The 16,710-nt window shown below is 44.0% G+C and overlaps 1 protein-coding gene across 1 annotated transcript in view; it reads left to right on the top strand.

The window, feature by feature from the left end:
• adgra2 (adhesion G protein-coupled receptor A2) overlaps window positions 1-13,662 on the top strand; it is a 42,720-nt gene extending 29,058 nt beyond the window's left edge. Inside the window, exons 3-19 of the mRNA XM_056418146.1 lie at window positions 1,535-1,606; window positions 3,133-3,204; window positions 3,289-3,360; window positions 4,209-4,372; window positions 4,749-4,962; window positions 5,156-5,320; window positions 5,399-5,594; window positions 7,411-7,560; window positions 7,663-7,824; window positions 8,512-8,712; window positions 8,847-9,036; window positions 9,564-9,772; window positions 9,866-9,993; window positions 10,084-10,207; window positions 10,530-10,678; window positions 11,397-11,486; window positions 11,606-13,662. Of these exons, the coding sequence (XP_056274121.1) occupies window positions 1,535-1,606; window positions 3,133-3,204; window positions 3,289-3,360; window positions 4,209-4,372; window positions 4,749-4,962; window positions 5,156-5,320; window positions 5,399-5,594; window positions 7,411-7,560; window positions 7,663-7,824; window positions 8,512-8,712; window positions 8,847-9,036; window positions 9,564-9,772; window positions 9,866-9,993; window positions 10,084-10,207; window positions 10,530-10,678; window positions 11,397-11,486; window positions 11,606-13,013 (3,766 nt within the window). The 3' untranslated portion in view covers window positions 13,014-13,662. The remainder of the gene's footprint in view (window positions 1-1,534; window positions 1,607-3,132; window positions 3,205-3,288; window positions 3,361-4,208; window positions 4,373-4,748; window positions 4,963-5,155; window positions 5,321-5,398; window positions 5,595-7,410; window positions 7,561-7,662; window positions 7,825-8,511; window positions 8,713-8,846; window positions 9,037-9,563; window positions 9,773-9,865; window positions 9,994-10,083; window positions 10,208-10,529; window positions 10,679-11,396; window positions 11,487-11,605) is intronic.
• Window positions 13,663-16,710: the final 3,048 nt, after the last annotated feature.

Genomic DNA, 16,710 nt, shown 5'->3' with positions numbered 1-16,710 from the left:
ATACTGATTTGCAGGCAGTCTTGCGGGCCAGAGTTAAACTCAAACGGGGCGTATCCGGCCCGCGGGCCGCTAGTTGAATAGGCCTGCTGTAGGGACATGCATCGCATTCCAGCCAACGTTGAACCAACATACACTACCGTTCAAAAGTTGGGGGTCATCCAGACAATTTCGTGTCTTCCATGAAAACTCACTTTTATTTATCAAATGAATTGAAAATTGAATAGAAAATATCGTCAAGATATTGACAAGGTTAGAAATAATGATTAATATTTGAAGTATTAATTTTGTTCTTCAAACTTCAAGCTCAAAGGAAGGCCAGTTGTATAGCTTATATCACCAGCATAACTATTTTCAGCTGTGCTAACATAATTGCACAAGGGTTTTCTAACCAGATATTAGTCTTCTAAGGCAATTAGCAAACACAATGTACCATTAGAACACTGGAGTGATAGTTGATGGAAATGGGCCTCTATACACCTCTGGAGATATTTCATTAGAAACCAGATGTTTCCACCTAGAATAGTCATTTACCACATTAACAATGTATTGTGTGTATTTTTGATTAATGTTATCTTAATTGACAAAACAGTGCTTTTCTTTGAAAAATAAAGACATTTCTAAGTGACCCCAAACTTTTGAACGGTAGTGTATGTCCTGCCGAAACCCATCCGGCTCTTGACCTGTTTGAACCTCGCTATTCCCTCCTGACCAATAAGAAAAAAACGTCTTGGGTTCAAAATCAAATACAGGTTAGCTGATGGAGAGGGGCATCTTGCTGAATAGTTAAACACATGGGTGGGGGGTGGGGGGGGGGGCGGAATGAGAAGACAGGGGAGAAAAGTGCAACAGATAGTATTAAATTTGAAGGATGGCCAAGGAATTCATATTCCTTGTAATGGCCGACATTATCAGAAGAAGAGTAATTTCAAAGGAGAAGAAAAATGACCGGCAATTTCAGATCTGGCCAATATCTAATTTTGTTGAGTAGCTGCATCTTGCTAACCTCCGGCCCAGGTGGCTGATGGGATAAGATTTCCTATCTGTGTGCAGAAATAGCAAGCTGTGTCCCACTGGAGGAGCCAGGTTTAGGAAATGTGTCTCCAGTCCACACCCTTCAACTTAGAGAAACCTTGTCTTGAAGTCTGTGTTCAATAAATAGTTAAACATGTAGGTAAATAACATAGATGATTGATACCACTCTCTCTCTCTGTTAAGTTTGGAGCAACAGCCATCAGGGGGTTAGCTTAGCTTAGCTTAGCTTAGCGGTAAGACTGGAGACAAGGGGAAACCTCTATCCTGGCCCTGTTCAAAGGTGACAAAAATGGCAAAATATTGTTTGTAAATTTCGGTTTTGGATTGGATAAATTAAAAAAAATGTATATATGTTAAATAGTGAGCTTTAGAGGTGTTGGTAGGAAGAGGAAGCGAACGTATTATCTCTCAACATGTCTCACACTATTAATTTTGACATATCAATTTCATCATTATCCCGAGAAGCATTTTCTTATCAACCTAATATCTTTTCTCTCCTCAGAGACCTCAAGCACAACTTAATCAGCACCATCATGCCTGGAGCCTTCCAGGGTCTTTCTGAGCTTCGGAAACTGTAAGTAGACACTAACGTGATTCTGATACAGCAAACATATTAACAGAAATTAGAAAAACGTGCTTTGAATGTTGCACACAGGGATGGATTAACCAACGGGCCTACCGGGCCCAGGCCCAGGGGCCCATGAGCTCAGGGGGCCCCTGGGCCTGAGCCTCCGCGCGTGACGTCGCTGTTATTAACATTGTATTGATATGAATATGATGATATGACACGATGCGCCGTAGCCAGTATATGCTAGGCTTAAGTCATTCATGTCAGTAACAGGGCCCCAATAGTCCTACTGAGGGATGGATAACTGAACGAGCCTACCGGCACCAGGGGCCCGTGAGCTCAGGGGGCCCCTAAGCCAGAGCCTCTGCGTGAAGTCGCTGTTATTAACTTTGTATTGATATGATGATATGACACGATGCGCCAGAGCCGGTATATGCTAGGCTTAAGTCATTCATGTCATGGTCATATAATTCGCGTTATGTTGTCTGCTCAGCTCCGGTATCGTTGTTCCATACGGACTGTTTTGTTAGCGATGTTTAAAAAAAAAAGTATATTTACATTTTTTTACATTTAATTGTATTTTTTTTGTTTTACTTCATTTTTTTTTTTTTTTTTTTGCGGGTGGGGGGGGGGCCTTGACACGTCCAGGCCCAGGGGCCCGTGGTTTCTTAATCCGTCCATGGTTGCACATTGTAGTTTTTTTTGGTAATCATACGAGCACTATTCACAGTAGTTGCTGAAAGAGCCAGGCCCATCTATCAACTCATTTCTCTTGGCAGATGTCATGTGTTATATTGAGCTCCTGGTGTTAGTGTGACAATAAAGGCCTCCTTCACTAAGTGTTTCTGCCGATCCTCCGGGGCTCTGCCATGTCATCTCTGGTGTCTCGCGTCCATCACGGTGGGAAACTCCTGGCCACGGCGTTTCTCCCCACACGTCACTAGAAGTGACAAGCTGCCCGCTCACCGTGCCTTTGGACATCGAGGTCTGTTTGTGGCGTGGGTCGGAGCCGGTCGTCGGCGCTGCACCGCGTGACTCCCCTTCCCTCCTCCCCCTACTTGTGTTTTCCCTGCAAGGTCTGGGGCTTTTCAAAACAAACAGGGGGAGATAAACATATGCTCTGGACAGCTCTCGACTGGGTAGTGTCAGAGGTGCAACGGAGCAGATCCCTCTCTGGCTGTGGCTATACATCACACTTTGGAGGTGGACGGCGGGACAGGGGCCCTGCTTCTACCCCATCAGTGATAAACCTTTACCGGGTCTTATGGAGGAGAGATAAAAGAAAGTGGCGGGGACTGTGCGCATGCTGATGTTTAATTTTCGAAAGCTTTCTAGCTGTGGAAAATCTTCAGTTATTTGATTATATACAAGACTAGGAAAGGCACGGTTTTACCTTCTTTGTCGGATATGTAGCGTTTGATCTGATATCACAAAAACAACATTGAAAGAGTCGAGATATCACAATCTGTGACTCACGAGTCCTCCGGATTCAGAAATAATCGACACATTCCTTTGTCTTTTCTCACTTTCAGCGACCTTTCCAACAACCGCATTGGCTGCCTGGCTGCAGACATGTTCCAGGGGTTAACCAATCTCACCAAACTGTAAGAGACCGAGCTCATGAAAATATTTGACTTTCTACGTAGTGGGAAGCTATGGAGTTAATATCTACTTGTGTGTACTGCTAGGAATCTCTCTGGCAACATCATATCGACCATGGACCCGGGAGTGTTTCAGGAGCTGCCGTCGCTCAAGCTTGTGTGAGTATTAGATAATGTCGGCATTATAACCTCAACCAATTCGCTCTGACGGCAAACCATTCCATATAAGACTAGAATGGGCACTCGGTAGAGCGCATACCTTCGCATATCACAAGATTGGGCATTGCATTATGAACATTTTGGCATCAGTTGCATGCCAATTGGATAAAAATTGACCGTGCTATGGTCAAAAGAAGATTTTGACCTTTCCATGACCTTGACCTTTGACCCGATCGATCCCAAAATCTAATCAAATGGTCCCCGGATAATAACCAATCATCCCACCAAATTTCATGCGATTCGGTTTCATACTTTTTGAGTTATGCGAATAACACGCATACAAATAAATAAATAAATAAATACACGGCGATCAAAACATAACCTTCCGCATTTTCAATGCGAAGGTAAATATAACAATAAATATTCTTGACAAAATAATGTTGATTTTAACTTAATATTTATTTTACCGTCGGTTTCAAGTCTGAAGAAAAACTGAGGATTTCGAAATGCTGATTTATTTGACACATAGTTTGGATTATTTCCTCAATGTATTAATTGTAGAAGAAAACCCCATAATTCCTAGACAGCCATAAAGAAGATAGAAGATGAGTCTCTCTTTAAACATTTCAAATCTGAACAAACATTTGCTTGATTTCATTACACTGCCAATAATCTGGGACGTCGTGTTTGGGTGCAGCTGTAATTCCACATTTGTTGTCATTTGACAAATTTGCAACACGAGAATTAAATATTTGTTTGTCAAGCATCGAGATGACGAAGAGGTGAAAGCCTATCTGAGCCAGGTAGAAGGAACATATTGATAAAATGACCATCCCTTCTCTCTCCAGGAACTTCAACTCCGACTACCTGTCGTGTGACTGCGGCTTGCGTTGGGTCCCGGGATTCTTTCGCAGCAGTTCCGCCCGACTGGGGGTTGAAACCCTGTGTGCCTATCCCAGGAGCCTGAAGGGGAAGCCCCTGCGAGGGCTAAGGGAAAGCCAGCTGAGCTGTGGTGAGAGCCTGGCGAGAGCGAGGCATATGAACGAGACGGTTCCCCGCTTTGTTTCAGGGAACATTGGCCTGTGAATAACAATGACAGGAGATCGTCTCAGTATTTTTAAATATCACTCCACCAAATGGGATTAAAATCCCAGAAGCTCGGCAGGGACGCATTTCTATATCAGTGAACCGCGTTGACAACTAATCCTCAGGGTTGCATTTAGGAATTGGTGCTGTGTCTGCATCTAATCTGCTCCAGAACAGCAGACTCATAACGGCTCCTGTGGAAACATTGAGCTGAGGTCGAGTAATGAGAGAGCAGCAGAAACTATTCGGAGTGACGATGAGTAACGGTCGTGTCTTCGGCTTGTTCCCGCTGTGCTGCTCAGACGGTCCTCTGGAGCTGCACACCCTGTTGCTCCTGCCGTCCCAGCGCCAGGTGGTCTTCAAAGGTGACCGGCTGCCCTTCCATTGCACCGCCACCTTGGTGGACGAGATCACCGCTTTACACTGGCGTCACAACGGGCAGCTGGTGACCTCTGACCCAGAGATGGGTGTCCAGCTGGAGAACAGTGTGCTGCACGACTGCACCTTCATCACCAGGTACAGGAACGTCATGCACTTTAGCAATCAGACTGCTCTCTTTTGTCCTCTATGCGGTCTCTGTTTAAGCAGGTGTAACCTTTAATTATTGCGCAAAGAAAAGTGATCTGATGAACTTAAAATGATTCAGACGCACAATGGAGCATGTGGCGATAATGCGTTGAATTCAGCTGTTTCTATCCTCTTTATCCAGTGAGCTTATTCTATTCAACGTACATGTGGAGGCCAAGGGAGAGTGGGAGTGTGTGGTTTCTACTGGGCGGGGAAATGCATCTCGCAGTGTTGAAATATTGGTGCTGGAGAACAGTGCCTCCTTCTGTCCAGAGGATAAAGTCGTCAACAACCGTGGGGAGTTCAGGTTAGTTACACTTCCACTCATTATTAGTACATGCGTAAAGATCCAGAGATCTTACTCTTCTCTGGTTTTAATCCCCAGGTGGCCCAGAACTCTGGCAGGCATCACCTCACACCAGTACTGCCTGCAGCTACGTTACCCCTCCATGTCTATGGAGGGAGGTATTGGACAGAAAAAAGCCTCCAGGCATTGTGACTCTGGAAACTGGCAGGAGGCTGACTATTCAGACTGTCACTACACGAACGGCATCACCCGGGTCCTGCATACCTTCATCCTGGTGAGCAGTTCTTAGGTTTACTACACGACATACACTACCGTTCAAAAGTTTGGGGTCATCCAGACAATTTCGTGTCTTCCATGAAAACTTACTTTTATTTCTCAAATGAATTGAAAATTGAATAGAAAATATAGTCAAGACATTGACAAGGTTAGAAATAATGATTAATATTTGAAGTATTAATTTTGTTCTTCAAACTTCAAGCTCAAAGGAAGGCCAGTTGTATAGCTTATATCACCAGCATAACTGTTTTCAGCTGTGCTAACATACTTGCACAAGGGTTTTCTAATCAGACATTAGTCTTCTAAGGCGATTAGCAAACACAATGTACCATTAGAACACTGGAGTGATCGTTGATGGAAATGGGCCTCTATACACCTATGGAGATATTTCATTAGAAACCAGACGTTTCCACCTAGAATAGTCATTTACCACATTAAAGGGTACCTGTAGTGCAAAACAATATGTAGCCAGATCAAAAGATAATGTGTTTCTAAAGGTTATTCATGCACTGACGGTCCAGTATTCAATAACAATACGTAGTTTAGGCTGTTCAAAGTCCTCAACTCCGACATGCGACATTGCACTGGAGCTTGAATATGTCGCGGGTGGTGTGACGTCAAATCGTTGAGAGATCGACAGCCAGCCACAGCGGATGTGTTCAGAAACCAATGTAAACAACGTCGAGCGCTCGCAAACAAATGCTGAGAGATTGATAATATGGACGATGAAATTGTCTGATTCAGCAACTGGATACTTGTTTGAACCTTTAAAAGCAGACTATCCCCATTTAGTGAATTGTGACAGCGATGATAGCGATGATTCTGATGAAGTTGATGCCGAAGGACCGCCGGTCCAGATGCTTCACCGTGCGGACCGTGCACGCAAGTCGGCGGACGTTTGGTGCAGTTGTGGGAAATGTGTGCCACAGAAAACAGACAGAGTGCATTTGTTGTAAAGAGCACAAACTTATGTCCGATGATATAGTGTCATTAGACCTCATCTGCTTCACACAAAAGAGTGAGCTTGATAGCTACATCGCGCATAAGCCAGCGCTGGAGATGTCTTTCATTGATGCAATGTTCGGCCCACATGTTCGGGGTGCTAGTGACTTTTCTTTGCTCCGTCCGTCCCGATGCGCGCAAACCGGGTGTCGGGAGCTCCGCGGCACACGAGACGGCGGGCAGAGGACTGTCAACGCAACACGTAGAGACAGAAATGACATGCTGCTGCTGTAATGTGGCGCTATAGAGAAAGTGACAGGGGGGCAGCCCAATTTTTTTTAATGTCATGCGATCTACCAATACTACGCCGCGATCGACTGGCAGGTCGCCGCGATCGACGTATTGAGCACCCCTGATATAGATTGTGTAATTCTTGAGGCCACCGATCTATCCCAAGAAGCAACGCGTGTAGAAGTGGCTCCGGATGGGCTGAATTCCTTTCAACGACTCTACGTCATAGTTAGCTTTGAGCTGGAGTAAATAACTAGCAAAATGGCTGCGCCTACGGACTCGGAATGTTGACAAAGAAATGTAAATCCTCGGGCTATGCGTGACTTGTTGACAATAGCGGCGGGGTAAATATGATTTATTTGATGCGCCGAATGGATGTAGCACGTTGTTGTTTTGCACTACAGGTACCCTTTAACAATGTATAGTGTGTATTTTTGATTAATGTTATCTTTATTGAAAAAAACAGCTTTTCTTTGAAAAATAAAGACATTTCTAAGTGACCCCAAACTTTTGAACGGTAGTGTACTTCCTGTTCAGTAAACGCAATGTATTTAACCTCGCTGCTCTCTCTCTCTCCACAGAGGCCCATCAATGCATCCAACGCTGTCACCTTGGCACATCAGGTGCGCACGTACACGCTGGAGGCGGCCGGCTTCACTGACTCAGTGGACGTGTTGTACGTGGCGCAAATGATGGAGAAGTTTATGGATTATGTCAAACAGCTGCGAGAGGTGAGAAATATTGCCTTCCATATTTAAAATGGCTAAATGCAAATACGTGTGTATTTACATTACTATCCTTTTTATTGTAAAATGTCAATGTGTGTGTTCCAGTTGTCAGAGGTGATGGTCGAGATGGGAAGCAACGTGATGCAGGTGGACGACCGGATCCTCACCCTGGCCCAGAGAGAGAAGAGAGCCTGCAGCTCCATCGTCTACTCTCTCGAGACGTTGGCCTGGCCTCAGCTACACAGCCACGCTCAGGACTTCTCCATGGTAGGGACGACCATCCTGCATTGTGTCACCTTTTTTTAATCTCATCACAAACTTCTTCTTTTTTTTAACAGAGCAAATAGAGCTTGTAGAGAATCTGTAGTTTATGAAATTTGGGAGTAATATCGTATATTTTCATCATGATGTTGCCATGTAAAACAGAAAAAAATAGAACGGGCACTCGGTAGAGCGCATACCTTCGCATATCACCAGATTGGGCATTGAATTATGAACATGTTGGCATTAGTTGCATGCCAATTGGATAAAAATGTACCGGTAAAAATAAGATTTTGACCTTTTCATGACCTTGACCCGATCAATCCCAAAATCTAATCAAATGGTCCACGGATAATAACCAATCATCCCACCAAATTTCATGCGATTCAAAGAAGATTTTTAACTTTTCGTGACCTTGACCTTGACCTTTGACCCGATTGATTCCAAAATCTAATCAAATGGTCCCCGGATAATAACCAATCATCCCACCAAATGTCATGCGATTCGGTTTAATACTTTTTGAGTTATGCGAATAACACGCACGCACGCATACAAATAAATACACGGCGATCAAAACGTAACCTTCCGCATTTTCAATGCGAAGGTAATCAATGGGATGTCCAGAAAATGTAGAAACAGAATTTAAGCCATATTCTATTGTGTATGATTTATGTTTGATCTTGATATGTGCAGGTGTCTCGAAACATTGTGATGGAGGCCCACTTCATTCGACCAGCCCACTTCACTGGCATAACCTGCACCGCTTATCAGCGTCGCGATGACTTAACGGGCAGCTCGGGGATGGACACGTCAGAATCCAATCGTGAGCAGCAGCTTCGTTTTCACTGCAGCACCGGCTCCCACAACACTTCCCTCAACAATTTCCCCCTCAAGGTAGGGTGTGAACACCCGTTCTCGTGTCCACACTCCTGCAAACGGTGCCATCATTAACCGTCTCATGCATTCACAGTTATTGAGGGTTACCGGTGGATTGAAATACAACATTTGCGTGTGTTTTGTTTCTTCAGAATTCAGTCGCACTGGCCTCTGTGACTCTCCCGGCGACTCTGTTTCCTCCTGATGCTCCTGCGGACTGTAAGCTGCAGTTTGTAGCCTTCAGAACCGGCAGGTTTTTCCCGCTCTCTGGAAACTCAAGCAACACTGGGGAACACTCTCGCCGACGTAGCGTCAACACTCCCGTCATATTTGTTGGCCTCGGTAAGAAAGCCTGTCAGATTAATTTTTTAAACCGTCTTTGTTTAAAAATACAGTTTAGAAAACACTTTTTTGTTCAGTCTTGTTGTACATGGCCGTGTACGATATGACATCATGTTATTTAATGTTTCAATTCTTGCACTGTGTTGATTGTTGTAGATTGTTTGATGTTATTGTCCACCCGCCATGACACATTCCTTGTATGTGAAAACATACGAGCCAATAAAATATTCCGATTCTGTTTCTGATGTTACAATATTTTTAGTGCTGCGACTATGCAGATTCATTCTTCAACATCAACAATGATGTCTTGAGGTCAACTTTTTTTTTCCAACTATTTGAATTTAGAGAAAGATCAATTGAAGAGGGAGCGGGAAGCCACTTTCCCTTCCAACAGCATCTTAGAATTGTAGAAACTTTTCAAGCAATATGAAAGTAAATGGGACAAGCTAAGGGAACATAGAATGGGCATCTCAGATTGACTAATATAAAAAAAAATCTCAACCGTTCCCCTTCCTCTCCTCTGACAGACGGCTGCAGCAGGTGGAACCACTCGGAGCCCATCTGGGTGTCGCTGCGGCACTTGTCTCCTGGTACTGATGCTGTGGCAGCCCAGTGGAGCCTGAGGGCTCTGGAGCAACAAGGAAGCTGGAGTCAGGAGGGCTGTCAGCTGGTCCACAGTGACAGCAGCACCTCCACCATGCGCTGCTCTCTGCTTAGCAACTACGCTGTGCTGCAGGTATGGTAGTCATGAGTATGTAATGCACCATCTATCCAGGATCGACAAGGTGGAATCAGACTTTAATTGGATTTATTTGTGATTTTTTTCTAGGAGGTGCCGGACTTCCCTAACTCCACACCCATCTCTGTAAAGGTGCTTCACCCCGTGGTCTATGCCTGCACTACAGTGCTGCTCCTTTGCCTCTTCACCATCATCATCACACACATACTACACCACAGGTACTGCAGTTTTTATGCAGAAACAGACTTGTTGCTGCTCCTTGTTATTGGCTTCTTTTCCTGATTATTTTTTGCTCCGCGCCCCTACAGTTCTATTCACATATCAAGAAAAAGCTGGCACACGTTACTTAATACCTGCTTCCACATTGCCATGACGACAGCCATCTACGCAGGAGGCATAAGCCTGACCAGCTACCCAGTGGTTTGTCAAGCGGTAAGTAATGCATGTAGATAGATAGATAGATAGATATAGATGTATACTTTATTAATCCCCAAGGGGAAATTTGTCGTCACAGTAGCAGCACCAATAAACTAAACACACAAGAATAAAAAATAAAATATAAAAAACAGGGATGAAAGATATAGGAGTATACAAAGTAAAATATAAAATAAAATATATATGTATATGTATAACATATATGCATACACAATACACAATACTAATGACAAATTAAATTAAATATAAAAACAGTCCCCTCACTTTGACTTGTGGTGTGTTTAATCTTGATGTCTTACCTGACTGTGAAACTGTGAAGGTGGGCATCGCCCTGCACTACTCATCGCTGTCGACCCTGCTGTGGATTGGAGTCAGTGCCAGGGTCATTTACAAAGAGGCTATGTGGAGAATACCGCGGCAGCCGGAGGGAGATCCTCCTGCTCCCCCGACTCAGCGACCGATGCTCAGGTCAGTGAGAAAGCCGCTTCCTGTACGATGAGACTGTTAGTTGCTGTCAATATGGTTTATGTTTTATACAGACGCAAGAGTGCTTCTGCATGGCCACCCAAACTGTGCACCATCTAAGTGGGTCATTGTGCGCAACAACTAAAGTCCCTCTGTTTTTGAGGAAACCTTTGAGGGACAGAAGAGAGTATTGCTGTAAGGCAAAAAAAAAAAGCTATAAGCCTGCATGAACTCTGAGTGGAGGAGGGGAGGAATGTATGAAACCAACATAACAGGAGCAGATGGGTCGTCATAAATCTGAGCAGGATGATTCAGGGGGTGCACTGTCTTTCCAAATATCGCCTTCTCTATTTCTCCTCCCCCTGTGATCCTGAAGCTGCGATCATACGCTGACCTCGCTGACCCTCCCATTACCCCTTTGTTGCCCACTCAGTCACACGGGATCGGGCTGCAATAAATCACAGGCTTCTGCAGCCTGTACTGACCCTGGTAACACTCTGCCCACTATGAGAGTGAAGGATCACACAGCTCTGTTCAGAGTATAGAGAGCCAGAGAGACATTCAAACAGAAAAGGGAAAATTACACTGACATGCACACTTTAAAAGACATCGTCGCAGTCAAAGGTCACATCGCATCTGATGGCACAAACAAGAACTGCTCTTTATTTCTCAAACTGCAGCTGGGAACTTGTGTTTGACACGTTTTTCTCTATGATTCAAGGTTCTATTTGATAGCCGGTGGAGTTCCGCTTATCATTTGTGGGATCACTGCAGCTGTCAATGTCAACAACTACGGCGACAACAGCCTTTAGTAAGTGCTTCTCCGTGTTGTTTTGGTGCTGAAGCGAATCATTCCGGGTGATATGTCGAACACATAGACGCGTCCTTGTTTTGCACTGACCCTCCTGACTCCTTTTCTGCCTCTTGCAGCTGCTGGCTGGTGTGGCGCCCCAGTCTGGGCTCTTTCTTTGTCCCTGCTGGCCTCGTAGTGTTGGTGACCTGGATCTATTTCCTGTGCACTGTGTTTCGCCTGAGGCACCGTGTATCCAAAGAATGCACAGGAACCGCCCTCTCCACTTCTGCGACTGAAAGCCAGCCGGCGCTGGCAGGAAGCACGAGCCTCCTCTCCACGGACTCAGCGGTGGGACCTACGAACGCCGTTGTCGTGCCGGAGGACCAGTACTCGCTGAAGACACAGTTCTTGGTGCTGGTGGCGACCCACTTCCTGTTTGTGGTCCTGTGGTGTTGTGGAGCCATGGCAATGTGGCTGACAGGGCACATGAGCTTGTTGTTTAGCTGTCTCTATGGGATAGCCGCCACAGTCCTGGGGGTGTTTCTGGTGGTGCACCACTGCTTTCGACGTCTGGATGTGCAGGCCTCGTGGATGGTGTGTTGCCCAGGCTATCGCCGCTCGCATCCCATCTCGACTTACACGCACACCTGTACCACCGGGAGCGGAGCGCAGACCTCTGAGCAGGGATCACAACTTTTCATCGGCTGCCATCCACCAGGTGACTCTCATAACTCCTCGTCCGCGCGGTCGTCATCCACGCCGAGTGGGATCAGCAGTGTGGGCCCCGGGCCCTGCAAGCTCACCAACCTGCTGCAGGTGGCACAAGACAATGCGAACAACACTTCACGTGCCCCTGCCGGCAACAACACCAGCGCCAGTACCGACAACAACGCCAAGCCAACAAACAATGTTCTGCCCATCATTAACTCTGCAGCCCCCGTGCATCCCCAGAGAAGGAAAGTGATTAGCAGAACTAAACAAGGAAGCAGCCAGTATCACCATCGGAGTGAGGGCAGAGGTCACTATCGTCTCAAAGCTCTAAGGACTGCTGGTGGTGGAGGCAGCCTGGGAGCTTTAGGCCCCACTGGTTTCGAGCACCTCAGTTCTTCACATGTTGTTCACAAACAGGCCACGAGTGAGAATGGCAGCATCCACCTTAGCCTTTCAGAGAACCAGGCCAGTCCGCTCACCAACGGGAAGCGGGCTGGACAGTCAGTGCCAACTAGTCCCTCAGAGGGAAGTGATGGGGGCAGCAGCGGGAGTCGCAAACCGTTCCCCCTGCTGCCCTCTATGGCCAGCAGAGCGGCCATACACAGCACTCAGAGACGATGCGCCAGCAGAGACAATTTGAAATTAGAGCGAGACACGAAGCGCTGCTCCTACCCGTTGAACAGTGTCACCACCACCGTGCCTGGGGCCGCTGCCCCGAACGGCACCATCAAAAAGTCTGTGCTCGAGCTGGAACAAGATATGAGTGGTACGGACCAATCCCAGACCTCCGTTGGAATGAAGAGTGGTTTGTGGAAAAGTGAAACCACAGTGTAACCTATACTTATATGTGAACTTCTATGCATGACCTTAATGGACTAAAATGATTGGGTTATGTTTTATTGGTCTCTTGATATAATAAATATATAATTTAAGATGTAAAATCATGAAGGCATCCAGGACCCTAAACTGGTACTTTTTCGCCTCTGTAGCATTAAAAGAGTTGTGAAATAGTACAAAAATAAATGAGGCAGGTTTTTTTCCTGTCATTTTCAAATTTTAGATACTCATTAATTTTTTTATATTTTCACAAATTACAAGATATCTCTGGAATTGGCATATGATGTTGATTTTGGAATGTCTAATGAAAGCTTTACTGTTTTAGTTTTTTTCTATGCATATCAACTATAGCATGAAATGGAATGCAAGATGATCCAGATCCAAAGTACAGCTATATGCATTTAATCTGTGGACAACCTTTCATCCTTTCGTTTACTTCAAGTAATTGTTTGTGTGGGTTCATACATGCTTTTGTATGATGTGTGTGTGTGTGTGTGTGTGTGTGTGTGTGTGTGTGTGCGTGTATGTGCGTGGGTGCGTGTGTATGTATGTTTGTTTGCATGCATGCATAAATAGATAGTAGGAGAGCAATTGCATATCTGCGGCTGTACAGAATCTCTGAGTGAATTAAAAAAACTATTGAGACTATTGACTATTGAATATATGCTAAACGTATTTTGGTTTTGCTCAGCTCCCATCAGCACTGCCACAGCTCCCCTTAACTAATGCGTTCGAATGAATACAAACCAGGGGGGGGAGTATTTTTTTTTTTTTTACCCAGTCACTTGATTACATGTGCACTTGCAGCAGAAGTCCTTTTCTGGTCTAACGCAGGAAGGACTGCCCCCTCCTGGGTGGCAGAGATACTTTTCAGTTATTGTCAGGGATCTGAAATGTGTTACTTTGCAAGTCAGACACATCTTGCAGGTTTTTCAAAGACACATGTGTCCAACCTGTACTGCTATAACACTATTATTTATTCCGAGTTATTGTTTATGAATAATTCTCAATTACAATCCATAAAATACTGTTCACGCATCAGAGGCCTGCCCAAAGAACATCACAGCATGCTGATCATAAGCTTTGAATAAAGCATATCAGAATACTGCCTTCATATTTGAGTAGACTTACAGATGCTTAGGCCGTACTTCTGCTTGTAAGTCAGTTTGATACACTTGCAATTCAGGAAATTACATTAACAGGAAATAGTGTTTCTAAATGCAGCTCATTGTCACTGTTGTTTTCCTTTGTTGTTTGAGAGGAAGTCTTCATGGAATCCAGAGAAGGACTTGTTGGTTGCTGTTAGTGTCAGGTGTTGTCAGTCTGTTGAGCATATACTCTGTATGTAGTGTAGGCTTTTTGATCAGCCCCAATCAGGATGTATTCAAGATGTACACATGACAATTATCATCTAATTATTGTGACAGGAACTTGTATTGAACTTCTCGTTGACAAATATACACATTGAGGGTAGGATAAGGATGTTTATTGTCATCCTAAAAAAGATACAACAATTGAGATAGACTTGTCCTGTCCAGGATTGAGTATACATTTTTTATGTTAATATAATGTTCAGGTACTTCATGCATCTGGAGTCCTTACTCTCATCTCTGTGCACATCTGATTTCAGTATTATTATAATTCTATTATATTATAATAATAATAACAATTATTATTATTATTATTATATATGTATATATATATATATGTATGTATATACAGGACTGTCTCAGAAAATTAGAATATTGTGATAAAGTTCTTTATTTTCTGTAATGCAATTAAAAAATATTAAATATTAAAAGAATAAAGGCTTGCAATATTTCAGTTGATTTGTAATGAATCCAGAATGCATAACATTTTTGTTTTTTTAATTGCATTACAGAAAATAAAGAACTTTATCACAATATTCTAATTTTCTGAGACAGTCCTGTATATTCTAGTATGACATTGAGTCGGCGAGCTACTTTTTCATATTACACAAGCCGGTGAACAGATCAGGATGTAGATAATAAGATGACGGTGAGAGACACACGATTAAGTGATTTCCCCCTGCTTCGTTCTGGATGACTTACAATTTTAGACCCAAAATAAAGTGATACAAACAAATCTGTCCGGACATCCTCTATTCTTTAAGTGCTGAAATAGTTAACTGAACTCAGTTCAATGTCAATTGTTGTCCCTTTAAAGCAGTGGTCACCAACCTTTTTGAGCCCAAGATCACTGACCTCCACCTTCATGACCGGCAAGATCTACCTATTGAGGCGTTGAGAGAAAACGACGGTCCAGACTGGACTTATGACTTGAGGCTTTTTATTTGGCCTAATTCTAATTGAATGAAATCAAAACACATTGGTCCAGCTTTCAAATTGATGAGACCAGGAACACAGAATTTAAGTGCAAAAAAAAAGTAAGATATTTGTTCACCACACACAATATGAACAAGAAAAAACACATTTCAATGAGCAGCTGGATAAACTACCAATATAAATGTTGTATTTATTTACATTACAACACGACACTGACAACATGATCAGTCAGTGCAACTCATGTAAGTTCAGCTCTCATCATAATGCCATCAAGTCATGTGACTCCAGTCAGTGTGATGGCTGTGACTGAACTCTGTCTGTGAGCTTGTAGTTAGTTCATAAGCACAGACAGACAGTCTGAGGCCGTCTGTGAGCTGCTGTCAGTAATCCAGCTCCTGGTCTCTGATTTGGTGATTTTTTCAACTTCACTGACGAGTTTTTCGGGGCAAATGTGGTATTCATGAAAGTTTTATCATCTGGGACTAGTTCTGAAGTCAGCCCGTTGGTGAATACATTCACATCAGCTCTAAAGACATCCTCAGATTTAAATAATTATAATAATAATAAATATGAGAATCACCATTTGTGACTCCTGCATCTGTGCTTTTTCAAATAATAGAATAAATATAATTGCAATCACTTTCAAGTAAACCAGATTGCTCCATCAGACAAGAAAAAAAGCTCAATGTTGAGCTTTTGTTTTGAAGGACAAAAGCAGAAAAGCCGATCTCACGGAGGTAAGACCTGGCAAATCGCCAATAATCTCCGCAGTTGCGCATGCGCAGGCGTAACCTGTAAATGCCGTAACGTAAACATTTACACTAAGGTACAGGCATTACAACATTTATTTATTGATGACGTAGTTGTATGTCCTTGTACTTTGAACTTGTGTAATATGTAAAGTTATGAATAAAGGTCTTTCTGCATTTCCCCTGCGCCTCACTTGTGGTACGCTCCCCTCTTTCGGGGAGCACAGCTGACAACACGGCTGTCAGAGAACCCGCTTTCAGGCGTTCATTAAAATCAGGCGGAGATCTTTTCTGACGTCGATGTTCCAGTCAGGAAGAAAACGTTTCAGAAGACACTTCAGAAAATGTTCGAGAACGAGGAACAATGTGTTTCTGATTTTATTTTCATTTTATTTTGGAGATCGACAGGGAACGTCTCCGAGATCGACCGGTCGATCGCGATCGACGGGTTGGCGACCACTGCTTTAAAGTCTTCTATTACTTTTACGAGAGTAAACGACGTCTCAGCGACCGCCTCCTCCCCCACCGTCCAATCACTGACGGTCATTAAAATAAACGAGCTGAAATATTAGCCAATCAAACGGCACCATTCAGAGTATGGGCGGGACCTCCTAACATCAGGGAAGTGAAGTGTTTTCC

The sequence above is a fragment of the Pseudoliparis swirei genome, chromosome 7 (genome assembly GCF_029220125.1).
Source record: "Pseudoliparis swirei isolate HS2019 ecotype Mariana Trench chromosome 7, NWPU_hadal_v1, whole genome shotgun sequence".
Lineage (NCBI taxonomy): Eukaryota > Metazoa > Chordata > Actinopteri > Perciformes > Liparidae > Pseudoliparis > Pseudoliparis swirei.
Note: the sequence above shows the minus strand (reverse complement) of the source record. Positions and strands in the feature narration are given on the sequence as shown.